Here is a 19,061-nt window from a genome sequence, read left to right as displayed (position 1 = left end):
AATAATAATAATAATAAGAGATAACTGAAGATAAATTATGACTTAACTATTTGACATGATCAGTCAAAGTGAAATTTCATTAAAAAAATCTATCTGATAATGAAACGGAAACCAATTTCAATTTGTACAACAGTCAACGATTGGTTGGGAAAAAACCTTTACGAAGCAGCGGAAACCAATTTCTACAACAGTCCGCGATTGGTGGGAAAAAACCTTTATGAAGCAGCGATGTCCTCGCTCTCATAGTGCAAATTGCAATACAAAACGTTAATCACAGATGTCCGCGTGCTCTCGTAACGCAAATTGCAATACAGAACGCTAATCACAAAAAAACTCACGATGGGCATTGATTTCAGACGCAAGAAAACAGCCCCAAATTTACCTACACAATATGGAAGGACAAAATAAGCCATGTCATATTGAGATTTGAGAAAATTCGAAACAACTGGAAATTGGTTTCGCTTTTATTTGCCAGAATCCGAAACAACAATGAACGAGATACTACATTTACTTTTATATTTGTTGCCTGAACTCCAAAGAAAATGTACATGCATTTTTTCAACTTACTCGAATGCTAATATATGACTCAAATTGGTTAATAGATTTGAGGCTCTGAATTATTAGAAGAAAGAAAAATGAAAGAAATAAGGAACATTTGGTTCAAAAGTTTAAAGAGCTAGACTTGAACCTGCTGCTGTATATGTTAAAACCGTAAACACAAGCTTTCCACCCACCCAACTTATATACTAATTAAATAGAAACAATAACATTATCTGCAGTGAATTTTTTTTTTTTAATATATGCTCAGACTCTAAGCATTTTCCTATCAAGAATACCAAAGCTCAACTTGGTTGGTTGGTTGATAAAAAGTTGGCGAGTAAAAACCCTATGTTTGGACGGTATCGCAATGGAGGCTACAATTTGCAAGGCGTGACTTAACAAAATGTGGAGACTAAACAAATTAGTGGACAAACCTGTGATAAAATTGGTTCTTAATCAATTCAGTAGCGGCATATGATTAACCTCTTATGAATCAGATTGAACGATTCCATGTATGTATCAATGTAACAGCATTGAGATTAATGCAGCTCACACATAGAAGACAGAAGTTAGATCACGTAAAACCTTGTACTTTAATAATGTTCAACCCTTGTATGGTACTACCAAGAACTCGTCAAAGCAAAACTCAAGTTGGTATTTACTTGTTTTCCGTCCAAGTTCATGTGGAACGAAACTAAACAAATTAAGAATCTAAGTTTTAAGTGAATCGCTTTAGATCTCAAAGAAAGGGATTGTTCAATCTATTTTTATTGACAAGGTCTTCAATTATGCCATCAAAATTTAACATTCTTGGCACCAAATTCCACAGTATTTGGGAATATGGTTGACTAGATTCTAAATATGCCCCGAAAACTTAGTACTTCCAGAGATCAACTCCAAGATCTTGGATTCTTCTGTTTGTCTAAAAGACAGCCTAACCAAAACAAATTATATTCCAATCAACCTGTTTCTTGTGAAATGTCGAATTGGATGGCTGTAGTTTGTGTTTACTAATCTTTTAAAATGTACAATTTGTGGCTTTCAAAATTTTGAGATAAAGACGATGACAATCAAGACGCATGTTTTACTTTCACATTTTTAACCTTCATAAACTTGTATAGTAGTTTATCGCTCTTTAAATTATTCAGGGTATTAAGTTTTGGACTTTATTTAAGAGCCTATTCGACACGGCTAGAGACGTGCTGCTCCTAGCTATAATGGTAAATACTTAAGAGTGAAAAAAAAAAAAAAGCATTTTAAGCAACGCAGTCTTTCAAATTTAGTAAAAAGATTACAAATTTGAATCCCATAATACTTACATTTTAACAATTCTAAAAAAGGTTCATCCTATTGTCTAGTGAAAAGTGCAAACTAAGGCCCAAAAAATAATTCTAAATCAATGCAACAGCAAGATAATAATAGTATAGATGAAATATATAATATATAATATATAAATATAGAATAATAATGCTTGCAAACAGAAGAACAACACAACTAACATATAATACTTGCAAAGGAAAGCATATGTATACAGTAGGGATCTATAAAGAAGATAAAACATTGAAGAAACACAAGAAAAACCTTAGGTGGCAAAATCAAAACTTGTGAATGCTAAAATAACCAATTAATGCACCCAAAAAAAAAAATCATCTCCATGCAATAAAAACAGATAGGAAAAATATATTAAACATCAATCATAACATGCAGAAGGCATTTCAGCAGAAAATGTACTCAGATTAAATAAGGACATAATGAATTATAGAACCAACAATATATATACAATAATTTTATTGAAAAAAAGGGTATCTATAAGCACTAGAAAAAAAGTGTGATAACTGTCCAACTTTGCTAAAGCTGGTTAATCTCTCATAATCTCAAGAAAGAAAACTCAAAATATATCATACCTCAGGATCAAGCCCAACTAAATAGCCACTTCAACAAGGAACCAATTATTTGTTTAACTATCCAACAATTCTATTGGCTACAATAAGGAAACTCCTGATAGCACCATGAAACTTGCAACTTAGTCCTTTACCACATGAATAAGAAAGTACCCAAACATTTTCCAGGGCAGCACTTCTAAAATAGACACCAATACTCCACTCATCACTGTTCTCATTTGTAGATAAAACTCTTTTGACAAACATAAGAAAAGACCGAAATCTCTTTTCTGCCCCAGATCAAACCACTTCATTCTACCTTGAACTATTGAACAATAACCACCCTACCTAATCTAAGAAGTAGTAAAATCAAAAGAAAACCATCTGAAATAATACTGAATCAAGAAACAGGCACATGGCTGATAAGGGAAAGGCTAAGAAGAGTGGGGCATAAAATTTGTTATAATGGCCCCGTCCTAAGGCACTAAATCTAGTTCAAACATGCAAAGAATCAAATTAACATACTACAAAAGAATTGAAAGTAAAAGAAACTTCAATCCAAGCAAAAGAGCCCCCTAACTGCTAGAATAGAAAGTTTCAAATTTAGCGATTCCACTGTCCCTTAGCACGACCTAAAAGGGAATCAGCTTCAAACACCACGTGATAATATATAGGACATGATGCCCCATTTACGATTCTCAAAATAGTAAAAGGTCTGGCAAACCCCATGAACTACTTGCCCCAAACAATACCACTAGATTTTCTGAAGTTCTAAATCCAAAAGATTTTTTTACTTTGCATACATAATTTTCAGAATTCATATGCAGCCATTAAAAGGAGGACAATAACAGTCAACAAACAACTATCATTACATAATACACAAAAAAACTAGATCATTCCTATATTAACCAGTTAAGTATGTATCCATTCAAGAAAATAAGTTATGGCAAGAATAATTACCTAGATAAAGGAGTTTTCACAGCTGATTCCCCGTCCCTTGTCCACCTGGAGTATTCGTCTGCTGCTGCTGCTGCTGAATCTGGAGGAGAAGGCTAGCTGCAAATTGAAGTGTTGACTGGTAACGCTGATTCTTATCAGCCTCCACATCTGATGTGCCCTGACCAGCTCCAGAAAGCACAGATTGCAGCTGCTGTACTTGACTAGGAAGCTCCAAAATTTTTTTGTCAGCTTGCATGACGTTTTGTGGCTGGGAAACATTAGCACCATGAACCTGATTAGACAAAACATTAGGATTGCTCTGCTGCTGAAAAGTTGGTGCACTATACAACCCAGAAGCATCTATTCCATGCATCATTCCGTAGCCCTTCTGTGTGTTGGGAGGAACTTCAGGCTGATACTGCTGGCTGATAGGGGCAGAAACTGCACCTGGTTCACTTTGAGAAGGAATATTGATATTAGTCAATTGCCTTGAAGATGCAGCACCGTGCTGCGGCATGCTAACAGCAGACTCCTGAAACTGAGTGCTACCAAGGGCCATTTGGGCAGAATGGATGGGTGTATTCGAAATAGAGTAATGCTGAACTGGTGGTAATTGTGCTGGAGGATTAAACTGTTGGAAAGATGGGGTTGCAGGTTCAGAAGCTTGCAGATCTTGGTTCCAAATTTGTGCAGAAGCTCCTTTAGGTGCAATGGTTTGAGCAAATGACAACTGTGATGATGATGTCACTAATGGAGGCTGAACACCTCCTACAGTAGCAGTCTGTGAGGTTGTCGGGAGAAAAGAGGCTAGAGTAGCAATCAGATCCGGTGTTAAAGAAACACCAGTTTGGGACAGTGCTGTAGGATTACTGAGTGGTTGAGTTTGCATGGCAGATTGCCCCAGAGGTCTTGCAGGAGGTATGGACTCCTCATGCAAGTCCCTTCCATACTCCATCTGTAGACCCTGTTCTTCCTTCAAGTGTGAAAAACTATAATCAGACTGAGAAACAAGAGGTGGATGCGCGTGCAGTGTAGTGCTCGGCAGCTGTGGAGGCAACTTTAAAACAACACCATAAAGCCGTTCAGGTCCTACAACTTTTAGAACCTTCGTTAAAAAATCTGAAGGAGGCACCAAAAATAATGTTGTCCCGTCATCGAACTTGGCAACACCTGCTCTGTTTTTTGAACCAAGGTAGCGAAGGAATTCAGTGTATGATGCAAAATCATCTTCACTGTCAGGTAAGAAGAAAACAATATCAAATCCAATAGCCTCACGATAGTGTTTTGCCAGCATATCCAATCCTGTTCTGGCTGAACAGTTAACAACTTCAGGACTGAAGAAGAAAACACGAAATTTCAGTAAGTTACACAACTTATACCTGACTGGAAGGAATTTAAACATGTACCAAAAAATAATAAAATTGCAAAAAAAAAAAAAAAAGTAAATAAGAAGCTTCCTTCAGATCTAAGATAATAAAGACGTGGGCTACCAGTAAATGTAAATTTGCAGGTTTGACGTAAATTGCCAATAAAGAAATATGAGAGGTATTTAGTTATTGAACAAATTATAAGAGTAGCACAAAATAATTCCAATAGGGCCCTCCAATTTTAAGCTACTTTATCTCCCTTTCTCATTGGGCATTCTGATGTGTCTGAATGTTTGTTAAATTCACCCTTCTTCAATTTCACTAGAATATTCATAATAGAGTATAAAGTATCAAAAAAAGAAGAATGTGCGTCTGGCAAACATTTATAAAAGATCCATCAGTTAAAACCACAATATGATATGTCCACAGATTCAAAACTGAGAGTAAGCCACAATGAAAAATCTACATGGACCAAACAAGGAATTGAGCATTTCCTTTACAAAATGGAAAATTTACATGGAAAGAAGTCAAGTACCAAGGATAAAACAACACTTACAGTTCTGTTTCTAGCCCCTTTCCAATGGGAACACATCGAGCATGACAAACAGGTGTTCCACCCTTAGCAATAATGCCACGCCATATGTAATCATTATCAGAACGGGCTACTCCAGGTCCACCAGCCACCACCTTTCCGGGCACCGGACTTAGATGACCCTTCCCTTGGACATTTACAAATGGACCTAAAGCACCCCCACCATTAACTGGCCCAAGCCCATATGAGTCGTCTGAATGTGACCCAAGATCATCCATCTTTCTTAAAGGAAAAGAAGCATCGTCAATAGGCAATGAAGCCTCAATCCTCGAACGTTTTGCGTCTCTTTGAAACTGGCTCACATCATAAACATCCCAGGAACCAGATGCCTGTCTCATTGGAGGCTTAAACCCTTGAGCAGAAGGGAGAGGAGGAGAAGGCCTTCTCCAATTTGGACCCATGAGAATTTTAGGATCAGCATCCTGCACAGACAAATCGCTGTATTCTGGACCTGAAAGCAGAGGCTCATAGCTACCTTGGTGGCCAAAAAGCCTGATTGGCACATTTGATCCTACAATTCCACTAGGCGTTAATGGTCCAGATACTATATTTGAAAGTCCAGAATGATTTTGACCAAATATGTCCACTTGTGAAGGTCTAAATGGATGATCACTGAAGAGCATGTCTGGCCTTGGCCCCTTTATGCCTGAATAAAAGCCAGAGTAATCTTTCCCAGGTGCAAGTTCACTGCTTGAGAACATAATAGTGATCCTTGGATCATTAAACAAACGACCCTGTAAGCCCTCCTTTGCACGCCGAGCTTCCTCCACACTCCTGAACTCCACAAAGGCATAGTGTCTTGAAGGGAAGCTCTTAATTCTCTCAATCTCACCGAACAGTATCATAGCATTATGAAGCATTTGTTCATCAATCTGCACAGAGGGAGGATAACCTACCCACAAAACTTTGCTAGGCTGACCATCTACTTTTCGGCCAGCTAATTGAGGATGCTGCAAGATGGATTCAACAAATCAGAATGCAAAAAGATTCGAGTTAGGCTAAAAATGTAGGTGCAGGAACAATGAAGAATAATTACACAAAATTCAGTTCAACAGAGGCTTTAGGTTTAAAACTCACTGGTCTTTTTGCCATAGAATGGGTGTCAGAGGGCCCCATCCTACCAGAAAAAGGCCCATCTCTGAGTTCATGAGAAATAGGCCATTGCTCCTGTCAAAAGGATCGAGGAAAAAATTCATTTAGTAGGACAAATAACAGAATATTAAAGCATTTCAAATGGTTGTTTCAAGATACATGGAAGAAATAGAATTGGAGATGCATTAAGAACAGGGAAATATTAATCCGGGAAAATAGATGTCAACTCTAACTGTTAAAATCATACTTAAAATTCTAAATACATAAACTTACTCTTCTCGAAGGGTGGGATCTTAAGAAATCAACACGCATCTGTTCACCTCCTATTCGCTTGCCATTCATGCTTCTCATGGCCTGTGAAGCATCTTCCATTCTAAAATACTCAACAAATGCAGTATTACGATCTCTAAGGAACTTGAAATCTTCAATTTTACCAAACTTGCGAAATTCTTCTTCTAATTCTTCCTTTGAAATCATTTGGCTAATTCCACCAACCCATAGATTCTTACAAGGTTTTGCCTGAGGAATTGCATAAATCCCAAAAAGTTCAAAAGTTAGACATGGTTTCTCACATAAGGCAGAAAATGATTGGGGCAAAACTTAGATGATAAAGTTAAAGCACGTTAACTATTGCAGGAATATGAATCATATAATTGCAAATTTAAATCACAACCTATTCATCTCTAATACTAATGTCCAATTGCTCTGAATTCACATAATTGCAAAAAGATCTAATATTTATTCTATTGCAAGCAAATGTTTAAATCACGCATTCTACCCTCCTTCAAGTCAAGAACAAAAAGCAAGGAAGAGAAAAGAATGAACAGAAATGCACTTTCTACATGACTAGTATCTATCTCTTTCAAGTCAAGTGCAAAAAACAAAATAAAACAGAAATTCATTACCTTTTGAAGGGAAATAAAAAACCAAGCATATTTAAAAGGTAAAAGAAAGAAAGAGACAGTCTCTAGATATTCCTACAAGACCAATCCCTAATGTTACACAAGGCGATTCCTCCTTGACTCTAAATTTTAGAATTAAAAGAGTTTAATCAAGTATAGTCAAAATATGAGATTATGACACTCAAAATTATCTTAATACCACACCATATAATTAAATATGTTCACAAAATGGATTTATGAGATTCTAATCATCTCAGTTCACTATCTAATTACAACATTCAAGAAAACCTAAGTACCCTTTGTGATGTATGAAGTTAGCAAAGTCAAAGAACACCCTGATTTTATGGAGTTACAATATTTTTTAGCTTACTGTTGCTTCCCTTGCTAATTAACATTGAGGAGTTATTGAATTTAGTAGATCGCATGCAATGAGATGAAGATGGTTCCAGTAATAACTTATAAGAAACAAATTTGTATCCTTTAGATCTTTTAAAGGCTACAGCTCTAAATAACCCCAAGTTGTTTGGGACCAAGGCTTAGTTGAGGTGAGTTTGTACTTGCTTTCTTGGTCAAGTCCAAAAATGTTATTTCGATCAAAATACAATGATTTTTCCAACTTCTAGAAATAATTTTGTCAAATTCCATTGAGTCAGCTAGCTTGTTTTCATCTATATTTACCACAAATTAAACCAAACTGATAAAATCCTTTTTTTATTCTGTACGTTAAAAGAATAAGTTGCTAAAGATCAATTAGCATTTAATATACAAGAAGAAAAAATGCCAAAGTATTGGCTGAAGCAGAAGAGCTTAACAACCAATTTGATCAAACAGTTATTAAACTAATAAGGCTATCAACCTTACAATTTCTTTCTTCACTCAAAATTTTTTTTGCAAGGAAGAGTAGTAAAAATCAAAACAGTTTTAAACGAAATTGTAAATTGTTAAAATGCCTCGACCTCATGAGTTCGGGAATAATGTCCATCATATTTTTGTTATTCAAGAATTCAACAAAAGAAAATTAAAAAGAAAATCCTTTTTTAATTGATTTCAAAAGCCATTTAAACTTAAAGAAGTAGGTTGGTGAATTCATAGAACCACTTGCAAGGGGTTTCTCTCCATTCATACTAGTTTTATAACTTTCTTTGTGGGAGGTTTCCTGTTATTGATATAAGCGCTTAAACTTTGCCCCTTTTTTTAGGAAAAATATCCTATATGTTGTAACTTCAATGTTGGGATTACACATCAATTGTTAGTTGCCTCCAAGAATGAACCCGGGAATGGAGACATTAGATTAATGGTAACCACCAAATAAAGGTAAAGCACCCTTATAATTTTCTAATGGTTTGTCAAGACCAAGGGTCCCTTCAAAAAAGCATATATGGCATTTCCAAAATACAAACTCGTTTATCCTATAAACGTTTCCCACATTATAGGAACCAAAGGAAAAGATTGTAGAGCTTATTATACAAATATTACTAACAAAATATTATTTGTTTTCATCAATCCTAATCACTAAGACACCTTTTTATTCTCAGTTGCTAGGAAGATTAGGGGGGCGATTAAGATCCTTTATCAATCCATTGCGCATGCATTGGCATCATTTTTTCTATTCAGTGATAACTGATAGATAATAGAAGTATATAACAAATTAATATTGGAAACAGTTAATCAATTGCTTGATTTTAATCATTTAAGAGTATAATTGCTTGATTTCAGATGTTTTAATCTTCTAATTATTCATTTTTTCTATCCAAAGTATCATAGAGAGTAGAACACAGAAAATTGTATTAAATACCCTAACTATTACCCTCCTTAATACATAAATTCGTAAATTTTGAAACATTATCTCATTATGTTTGAAATGCCTTTGGCAATTGTAACGATTTCTCAGTTCCATTATGAGAATATTACTAAACTTTCACGTTCTGAAGGCAAATTGCTTTCCATCCTCAACAACAAGATTAGCTATTGATTCTCATTTAATAGATAAGAATTATATCAAACTGTGCAAAATATATATGAATTTGAAATAGGTAAAACAAAACTTTCTCTTCTGTTTCCTTGAAAATATAAACAAAAATAATTATACAAAAATTGCGAAAAAAACAAAAGGAAACCTAAGGAGACGGAAGAGAGAAGAACAACGAAACAAACCGGTCGAGCGAATTCAATCTTGATTTGGTTTCCATGTAAGGTGGCTCCTTGGAGACCTTCCTTTGCCGCCTTCGCATCCTCCACGCGCTTAAAGAACACGAAAGCAAAGCTTCTCGACGAATACGTCGCGACGCTATCGAGAGCGCCGTACTTGTTGAACAACTCCATCAGATCCGAATCTACCGTTTCGCCCGACAAGTTTCCCACCCACAAATTGTTCGAAGGCGTATCGCATTCCTCCGATTCTTTCCCCAGCTTCTGTTGCTTTATCGGCGGCGCCATTGTTCGGGATATCAAAGTTAGGATTTAAATAGATTGTTAGAGAGCGAGAGAGAGAGAGAGTGATTGAAAATCTGAAACCCTAAAAGTTAGAGAATCGAATAAAAAAAGAAAACCTACGTTAACAAAGTCAGATTTGGGAAAAGTGGGGGAAGGATGGGGAATATATGTATATATAGAAAGGCGGAAGGATATGTCCAGTTTGAAACGGCGTCGTTTTGATCGAAGAGGCCGTAGCCCGAGATGCCACGTCGTTAAAATTATAAGGTGGGTAACCGATGACAGCAGTTTCGGTTGGGCTGACGTGGCTGTACTGGTGGTTTTATAACGCGTGGATTTTTGTTTATTAAGACCTAAGGATTTGCTCTGATAAAAAGAATTACAAAAAAAAAAAAAGGATTGAGATGATAAGTGTTTAATAAATTCAATAATTAAATATTTAAATTATAAAATAAAAATATTTAAAAAACTTAAAAATTTTCTTTATCCCTATTCATCTTTTTTACCGAACAAAATTTAAAGTAACGATTTAAAATTTGTTTTGAGATTGTGATTGTAAATTTTAATTGCAATTATAATGAATTCTCTTCATCCTTGTATCTTTTTTACTGAAAATAACTTTATAGTGATCAAAATTTTTAACCACAAATTTATATATCTTATTTAAAATCAAATTTGGTAATTATGATAATATATAACTCAAATTGTAACATAATTTTCATTAAATTGGATTAAGTATTATTCAATGCAATCGATTGATCGCATTTCTAAATTTCATAAATAAGCGATAGGAATTAGATTTTAAGAAATGTTAAATGGCAGAATTGTCCCCATATATAATTTTTTTTACTTAAAATGATCAAAAATTAAAACGATAAATATATATATATATATATATATATATATTATCCTCTTTGCAGCCACCAATTTCCATCCTGTCCAGTTTACCTTCAGCATTGCAGGCCGTGTCTAGGAACAAAATGGCAAGCTTCCAAATGCCCTCAATGCTTTCTTTTGCAAAAACATGGAATCAAACGATCCTGATGTGCAATGCCACCACTGCCATAGAGGATGGGCGAAAAACGAAAATGCTGGATACAAAGCAGCCAGAGCTTTGATCTGAAATCCGGAATCTTGTCGACACTGGTGGAATACAGTTTCATAACAGCTACTATTGGCCAGTAACCACATTTCAACGGATGAAATATTTCAGGTAACATGAAGCTTTAAAGATGAACTATAGCTAATCAAATGTCAAGTATTTTTTTCTAGCACATTTGACATGTGTTACTCGTATAACTACTGACCCCATCTATTTTGCCAGGAAAACGATTTCTATAGTCTGATGCAAGTCTAACAGCGATAAAGCCGATTAGATAGAGCCGATTAGTAACGAAAATTAAAATACTGCAAGCGCTTGATCCGGCTATTCCCACTCCTTCACCACAGCAGGAGCTTTTTCTTCATGCAAAATGTTGTAGTTTTGAAGAAATGATGTGATGGAAGCTGGCAGGGTCCTCAATAACAATCCTTTTGATTCCATGATACCATAGAAGAGAACCTCCCCTATTCCATCAATCTCTGATTCATATTGTTCATAAACAAAGAATGCGGTGAAGGCAAAAACCAGAGCTGCGTTACAGATAATTTCCAAAGTCAATACCAGGATAAACCAAAAGAACTGCTCATTTATGGCAAAAGTAAATTGTTGTTACCCACCAATGCCAATAAGCACAGCCAAGGAATAAGACAGACTCAACTTGGCGAAATAAAGAAAAACCACAACCTGAATAAGTTGCAAACATAAGTTAGAATTTCAATGAACATGAAGAAAAGCTTGCATAAGTAAGGCACAATTCAGCACATACTTTACTGTTATGCACATAGTTGTTCATTGTATGAACTTATGTATTGCTTGTACAGCAATAGTCAATCAAAAAAATTTCGGATGCGCTTATTTCGCAAGTTTGCAATAAATCCACATTGAGTTTATTTTGCAACTTTATGGTATGGACTTTAGTTATGTAAGGCTAATAAAAAAATCTAACCCCTCAGTTAAACGTCCAACCAAATATTAGCATTTGGACGTATACTTACAGATGAAAGATATGTAATAGATTCCTGCAGGAAATTGGAAGTGTCTCATAAAATTTATGAGATTTAACCTCATAATCTAACCCTGCACAAGTCTTAGATAATGTCTGCAAAAAGGAAAGGTACAAGATTTCGAAATAATATTCAAATGATAACTTTGGACCATATAAACAACCCAATAACTTTATGAGATTTAACCTCAAATGCAATGGACCATTATAATGGCACGTTTTGGAAAACACAAAATTACCAGAATGTACCTGGATACAAGAACTCAACTGAAACAATGCGGGTTTCAAAAGGACACATATGATAAAAAATTATAGGTTGGATATTTCATATTATACATGTTCTAGAATAAAAACCCAAAGAACTTAACTTAAAAATAAAACAATATAAAAATGCTTGAAACCATTAAAAGAATTGCCATCAAAATGCCAACCTTGAAAAACTTGCCCCAATCCTCCCCCTTGGCCAATAATCTGATGTTACGTGCTCCTCTATTCCACATATATGACATGGATCTGATTGAATTTTTAACGGCTGATTCTGGGATTTCAAAACAAGATGAAGATATCCTTTCAACAGTAAAACCACATCTGCAGCAAAGCCAATCATGACTGAGAGAGAGATATATGCATATTTGCATGTGTTTGCACATGTTTGTTTGAAATAGATATTTCAAAAAATTATAAAATTCAACAGCTTACTTAAGGAAAAACAAAACTTGAAGATTTTTTAAGTTAACAATGGGAATATAAAAACTTTAGATAGACAAAAGAGTTCGGGCATGGGTGTTTTATACCTTGTAAACAACTAAACCACATTCTTTAGTTGTTTTAGGGGATAGATGGGAGTCGCGGTATCTAGCAAGCTAGTTTTACTGTACAGGAAGAAAGCCCGATTCACTCATGTTGACAGAAATGGTAAAAGTGAACCAAGGGAAACATGATACTTCAGAACATCTCTTTAACTACAAAAACGCAAGGAAAAACAACAAACCCTGCTTCTCAAATCCCATCCCCCCCATATCTAATGACTGACCCTAAACTGGAGCATAAGCAAAAACAGGGGAATTGGAAGGAAGATAGGTCAGAGAAAGAGGATATTAATCAAAAGAGTTTGGCATTGAACACAGACACTGGAAAAGGTTAAAAGGGGAAACCAAAGGGGGAATGAGGACTGAGCTAAAGCTTCATATTCCAGATAGATTCAATCAATGTATTAAAATGGGGCCTCCAACAAACTACAGCAAATTGAAGATGCTATTGGAAGGCTGAATGAAATGCCATTAAACAAACAAGGCATATAATTACCAATACTCACATATTTGATGATAAAATGCCATATCCATAAAGAAAGACTGTAACTAGCAGCAGAAGCTTGGCTGTAGATGACATAAAAGTACTTCCACAGAGAAAGAACCAGTAAAATACCAAAGCCAGAGTAAGGAAGCATGTAAATGTTCTCTTTTCATCTCTCCACAGCAAGACATCTGCAACTGAATCAAAGTAATTCAAGGTCATTATATAGTGAAAATTGCACTACCATGCCTCATTTATTTACAGGAGCCTAGTTGGATGCATCCAAAAAATTGATGATGACTGAAAAGCAATGTCTCAAGTCTTCAATTAGTGATCAATTGGAGCATCTTGTCCTATGCTTCCACCTGATTGTACAGTTTGCCATGAAAAGTTTCTTTTTTTTATTTTGGCCAAGCATAATAGGTTGGCTTAGGCTTCTGGCTGAAGTCAACATGGACTATATAGCCTGTCAGTTACAATTACAAACCCAAAAACCTTCACCGGCATTTGCAGAAAGAAAGAATCAAATTTCAACTATTCTTCCATAGTACAATCTTGTTACTTAGCATGCATCAGAAAGCACCAGGACTCAGGAAATCAGGTATAATAGTGGTAGTCAAAATATTAAGCAGAAGAAATAAACAGTTCCGAGATTAAAATCTACAAACAAATTGATCATGTGCTTAATCATTGAAAGGAGGTTACTTCAAATTCTTTGGCTAAACATAAACTTCAGAAAAAATGCCTATGCAATGCCATTATGAAATTCTGCATAAAAAATCATATAATGTAATACCTATCCCACTGCCTAGCAGCTTCTCTGCTTTGGATTGTTCATTAAAATTGCTGTATGTCATAAATGATGAGTCTTTGGCTAAATGAGAGAATGATTCGATGGTTGACTTGACACCATCCTGTATTACCAGCAACAAGAAACAAAAAAGATGTCAAACTTTCAGATAAAAAACTTTCAGTCTCCCTACTGGATCTTGAAAAACTATTTTCATGTGATTGAAGTAAGCAGGAAATGAAAACCCATGTTAATGTGATCAAAATAATAGTAAAATGAGAAAAACAGTCTTCAAATCAACCACATCTATGTGCTGAATTTAATTAGGTAGTGCTTGAATCTAAAATTAATTATCTCTTAAGCTGGGATAGAATGTAACATGAATGGCAAAAAGCATGATAGAGAATGAAAATGGTCTTTCTGCTTATCAGCTCAGGGGAACGAAGACTACAAAGACATAAAGAACAAAAGCAGTAATTGGATTCCAAAAGAAAATCCTACTCCCAAAAGCTATTTTCTTTACTTCAATTTCCTCCAGCTTTTAAATTTCGCAAAGCAATGAGGATACCCAATTCTACAAAATCCCATTCATCGCTTCAATTCTGTTTTAAGGAAATAAACAAACTTAACCTCACTCCATTTACCTTCCCATCAAAGATTGTCCATCTGTCCCTCACAAGGATATACTTAGGAATTTGAACAAGAAAGTATTAGTATTGTTACCTATCTACATTACAGCTTGTCAGGAAACAAATAGTTGAAGTCAAGAATGTTTAATTGACTGTACAAATCAACTGACAAGGAGTAGTGCTTCTACTCCATAAATATTAATATTATGGCAATAAAATACCAAGAGATGAAAAAATATACAAAAGCAGAAAAAGAAATTGAATGCAATAAATACAATTTTTGGTTAGTCAACTGATTAAAGTATTCTACTTTCTAAAAATTTCAAACATAAATTATGAAAAACTGTGGCTAACAGAAGATCTAGAAAATATTCTATCCAATATAAGTGTCAAAAGAAAGGACAGATGACGGGAATATTATATAGTAGATTCGAATGCGTCAACATACAAAAAAAGACAGCAGAAACTTACTTCTAGGGAGACAACAGGTGAGTATCCAAGATGCTTTTGAGCTGCAGAGCAGTCAAAAGTTCTGGTATGTGAAGCTAATTGAAGAATGTAGTGAGGTGACACAGAATATTTTCTAAAGCGCAATTTGTCATTTATACATTGACGAAGTGAGAGAATATAGGATACCATCCAAGTAGGAACTTTTATGAATGGTCTGCAATGCAATTGACAACTCCAGTTAGGAGAAAGTTATTAAAAGTCTTACAAAATAAAGAAAAAAGGAAAAAAAAAAAAAAAGGATTTTTTTGGGATTGCTTCAGCAGTCAATCTAGAAGAAAGATAAAATTACATAAATTGTTAACTCAAAGAAAATGAGAATTCAGAGAAGGAAGTCAAATAGGATGGCAAAACATATAACAACAGATTTTGTATACCATAACAGTAGAAATTTACTGCCAAACAAGCAAGAAAATCCATTCCTACGTTAAGATCCTTGTTGCTAATGGTATGGCAAAATCCAGCACCATTTTGTGCTGATGAAATAAACAGTTAATTTCAAAATTAAAAGGCCAAAATGAAGCATCCAAATAAAGTATAAGGGTTCACAACATAATTGCAGTTTCTTTTTTCCCTTCTCTGGCCTATCATTACCTCTTTTAGTTTGGGGAAGTGCAGGGGATTTAGGTGGCTAAGCTGTGGCAAAAAGTGATTTTTACAATATCTGAACAACAGTCTTAGTAAGGCATGTAAATCTTATTACATGTCACAGTCATGTTAGTTTGATAAATCTACAGCAGCGTAGCCTACTGGGAATCAGTATAATATTGCAGACTTTCACACATATGAAAATCAGGATGCCTTACCTTTGATACCCTAAGCCTCCAAGAATGAGAGAGACAAATTCCCAGAACATTACAGGCTCAAGATTCGTGATGAAAAAGGCCTGAATATTGAGAACATATCCCTTATTCATAGATTCAATATAAATTAAAATATGTGAGAGCTTTACATATCTAACAACACTGTTAGGGAGTACCTTTCCAGCCACAGAAACTATCCGAGAATCTAGAGTTTCTGCTGCACAGATATGAGCATGAGCAACATTCTCTGCATAAGTAAAGTCAGACATATTTTCACCACTTCCTGCAACAAACTGAAATGAGAAACCACGTTACTATAAAAAGGATTAAATATAAATATTCTATGTTCCATCATAACATAAAATAGATGATTATTTTTCGAAAATAGCAAGACAAATAATAGAATTTTACAAACAGACACCTGTACATTTCCAAAAAGCATCAATAATCTAGGATGCATAACACAACTAAGGATCTTACATAAGATAAATCCAAACATGAGAAATCAGGGCTAAAAGTGAAGAGGTCCTTAAAGGTACGTTGCTGTATTTCACTTTCAGCCTGTGTTCTGATTATCAATGTAGAAATATCCATTACGATATGATTGATAACGTCAGAAAGTTTCCAAATAAATAAGATACTCAAACTAGTAAAACTACATCTCTAGATGAATAAAGTGATGTTGAGACAGTTCACGAACCTTTGCCAAACCAGATTTGGCTAGATTGACTAGCAAAGGCACCAATTGTGTGTCACCGGGTCCAAAGGCGTTGCTAGGGCGAAGCACACATGTTAGAAGACCATCAATATTGTTAGCTAACCTGATTAATCCTTCTGCTTGAAACTTGAGGTCAATCAGCATATCCTGAAACTGTATTGGTGTATCAATAAACAAAATGACCATTAGCAAACAAATGGTAACTCAAAATCCAAAATAGTTTCATCAAATTGCGGCAATAAGAAACATACTTTCCCTGGGCAAGTGAAGGATTCATCACCATTAAGTATATCCTGTGAACCATCAAAAACAACATCTGCAGAACTGTTGTATACAAGTCGCCTAACTTTACTTTCTCGGCATGCATTAATGACATTTTTTGCACCTGAACATATTATCAACACAAGGGTATCATTTTAAATATATAGTATATAATTATAAATCTCATCAAAAGAGAGAAAGGAAAAAAGCCCATTACCTTGAACTATGATCATGTAGCAATTACAGAAATCATGTGTGTCTAAATCAGTTGGTTCCATGTAAAATACAACATCTGCACCTTTAGTTACTGCAAGAGGTGCATTGACAACACAAAGTCAATCAAACATTTTCAATGTTGCAAGGAAATTTCAAAACTGAAAATGAGACTAAAAATATAACATATATGAATTGAATTTATTTCCTCTCCATCTCAGTATGCAGTTCAGTTTCTTAACAAAGAGAATTCAGATACTGCTTTCTATTATCTAATTTTCTTGCAACCAAACAGAAACCAATACATTCCATAATACAGCAGTTCCCTGGTTAGTTATGAGAAGGGGAAAAATAAACAAAAGGCTTGATTAAACTCTAGCATTTTCAATTTTTGAGTTCTCAAATTTTGTCATGGTTTCTCAGGAACCATATATCGTGTATCATAAACCTTAATTTTCCATTCTTTCCAGCTAAAACTAAACCATCCAGCAATATTAATCTCCAAGGGAAAAAAAATTCTTACATTTTCTATTTTATTTTTAATTTCTAAGAAAAAGAAATTAAAACAAAATATCTCCATTTCAATTAAGAAAGGAAAATTTGAAACTATTCGGTATTTGCTTTTGCTACTTGCTTTTCCGTTGCAAAGAAAAAACCAAAAAGTATTTGAATTCAAAAGCAAACAACGTTTTTTAGAATTAAAAAAAAAAAGATTTTTTTTAAGATAAAAAATATATGATTTTACTTTTATATAGACTAATTATGTTAGAATCGTATTGCGTTTCAGTCATTTGTTAATCTTTAATCAACTATGGATGTGATTTTACTTCATTGCAACTTCTTTAGAAAGCGAAAGGCAACAATCAACGAAACCTAGAAAAATGGTTGCAAAATTCAAGTAATTTCAAAAAAAAGGTTCAGCGCAAACACGATTCTCAGCTAAACAAACATAAAATCATCCTAAATTTGAAAATATAAATAAATAGATAACTGATCAAGCTTTCTTTTCTGGCATTTCTCCAGTAAACAAAATGCATTTATCCGAACTGTTTATGTAAAAAGAGATATATATATATATATACGTATATTGATCGTATATTTACGTGTATATACATGTATAGGAACAATTTTGTTTTACCTTTGATGATTTGAGATGTATCGCGAACATCGACATGGCAAAAGGAGGCTTGACCAGAGCAGAGAGCATCAGAGAGGAGAGAGTCGGAAGCGGAGGAAGGATCGAGCTGCAGAGAGTGAGAGGATGAATCGGCCACACGGACGATCCAGCCTCCGAGTCGCAGCAGCCTGGTGACGAGCGTTCTCCCTAAGAATCCTCGGCCTCCGAGAACAACGCACGTCCTCGTCTCGCTCCAATCTCCAAACGCCACATCATTCGCCGTCGTCACCACCATTTTCTCTCCCTTCTTTTTCTGTTTTCTTTTTGTTCTTCCTTTTTGATGCGATTAGTTGCGGAGGGATTATTATTATGGGCGTTGTGCCGGGGAACCGTTGCATTAACCTTTTTTTTCTTTTCCTTTTCCGTTTGGAGGAAAAAAAATTATATAATATTTTTTTGGCATAGGAGAGTAAAAAAAAAATGGTCCGTGGGGGTGGGGTCCAGGGATCAGGTGAGATGGTCCACGGGCGTCAGATACTCGGGCGCTTTCAGGTGAAAATCACAACCAACTCCCACTAAACAATGCTTGGCTCCTAATATTTGTCTTCCCGATCGATGATTTTTGCAAATAGTTTTATTTTCTTTAATAAAAAATATATTTTTTATTATTTAGTATTTATGTCAGTGATGTTTTTCGGTGCTTGCTAGAGGGAAGTTATCTGGAGGGTTAGTAAAGAGGGACCTGAATCTACAATAAGAAAACACGATTAAAAAAATGTCAAAATTGATCTTTCAAGACGCATTTTGATCCTTAGGTGTACATGTATTTTGTGAGAAAGACAACAAACAATGAATATGGAGGAAGCTTTAAGAGTAAGAA

At 35.0% G+C, this 19,061-nt stretch overlaps 2 protein-coding genes across 5 annotated transcripts; both read right to left on the bottom strand.

Annotated features, from left to right (window-relative positions):
* Nucleotides 1–8: 8 nt before the first annotated feature.
* On the bottom strand, nucleotides 9–9,889 carry LOC111307735 (flowering time control protein FPA-like). 3 transcript variants are annotated; one of them, XM_089751895.1, is made up of 6 exons: nucleotides 9,467–9,889; nucleotides 6,684–6,929; nucleotides 6,396–6,485; nucleotides 5,283–6,268; nucleotides 3,381–4,693; nucleotides 9–382 (listed from the first exon to the last, which is right to left on the bottom strand). In XM_089751895.1, exons 1-5 carry the CDS (start codon nucleotides 9,746–9,748, stop codon nucleotides 3,397–3,399), a joined length of 2,901 nt encoding a protein of 966 aa, XP_089608021.1. In that variant the 5' UTR covers nucleotides 9,749–9,889; the 3' UTR covers nucleotides 9–382; nucleotides 3,381–3,396. The 3 variants fall into 3 exon arrangements, with proteins under 3 accessions (XP_089608021.1, XP_089608022.1, XP_089608023.1); XM_089751896.1 differs by lacking the exon at nucleotides 9–382 and adding an exon at nucleotides 854–974; XM_089751897.1 differs by lacking the exon at nucleotides 9–382 and adding an exon at nucleotides 1,894–1,911.
* A 1,010-nt stretch (nucleotides 9,890–10,899) lies between these two features.
* LOC111307734 (3-beta hydroxysteroid dehydrogenase/isomerase family protein) lies at nucleotides 10,900–18,597 on the bottom strand. Of its 2 annotated transcripts, XM_022905883.2 has the most exons (12): nucleotides 18,203–18,597; nucleotides 17,069–17,158; nucleotides 16,842–16,975; nucleotides 16,573–16,743; nucleotides 16,049–16,165; nucleotides 15,876–15,955; nucleotides 15,034–15,226; nucleotides 13,940–14,057; nucleotides 13,166–13,340; nucleotides 12,282–12,438; nucleotides 11,465–11,531; nucleotides 10,900–11,377 (listed from the first exon to the last, which is right to left on the bottom strand). In XM_022905883.2, the coding sequence occupies exons 1-12, from the start codon at nucleotides 18,474–18,476 to the stop codon at nucleotides 11,172–11,174; spliced, it is 1,782 nt and encodes a 593-aa protein (XP_022761618.1). In that variant the 5' UTR covers nucleotides 18,477–18,597; the 3' UTR covers nucleotides 10,900–11,171. The 2 variants fall into 2 exon arrangements, with proteins under 2 accessions (XP_022761618.1, XP_089607563.1); XM_089751437.1 differs by lacking the exons at nucleotides 15,034–15,226; nucleotides 15,876–15,955 and having other exon boundaries at nucleotides 18,203–18,594.
* Nucleotides 18,598–19,061: the final 464 nt, after the last annotated feature.

The sequence above is a fragment of the Durio zibethinus genome, chromosome 22 (assembly GCF_047325235.1).
Source record: "Durio zibethinus cultivar Kanyao isolate XHJ-2024 chromosome 22, ASM4732523v1, whole genome shotgun sequence".
NCBI classification, from domain to species: domain Eukaryota; kingdom Viridiplantae; phylum Streptophyta; class Magnoliopsida; order Malvales; family Malvaceae; genus Durio; species Durio zibethinus.
This window is presented reverse-complemented; position numbering and strand designations above follow the sequence as displayed.

Excerpts from the sequence above, each read along its gene's own strand:
- LOC111307735 (XM_089751895.1), bottom strand. The coding sequence starts at position 9,748 with ATGGCGCCGCCGATAAAGCAACAGAAGCTGGGGAAAGAATCGGAGGAA. Across the intron at positions 6,930-9,466 it reads AGATTGAATTCGCTCGACCG|GCAAAACCTTGTAAGAATCT; the intron begins GTTTGTTTCGTT and ends GCAATTCCTCAG. Across the intron at positions 6,269-6,395 it reads ATTCTATGGCAAAAAGACCA|CATCCTCAATTAGCTGGCCG; the intron begins GTGAGTTTTAAA and ends TCCATCTTGCAG.
- LOC111307734 (XM_022905883.2), bottom strand. The coding sequence starts at position 18,476 with ATGGTGGTGACGACGGCGAATGATGTGGCGTTTGGAGATTGGAGCGAG. Across the intron at positions 15,956-16,048 it reads TAGTTTCTGTGGCTGGAAAG|GCCTTTTTCATCACGAATCT; the intron begins GTACTCCCTAAC and ends CTCAATATTCAG. Across the intron at positions 15,227-15,875 it reads GGAGGCTTAGGGTATCAAAG|ACCATTCATAAAAGTTCCTA; the intron begins GTAAGGCATCCT and ends ATTGCATTGCAG.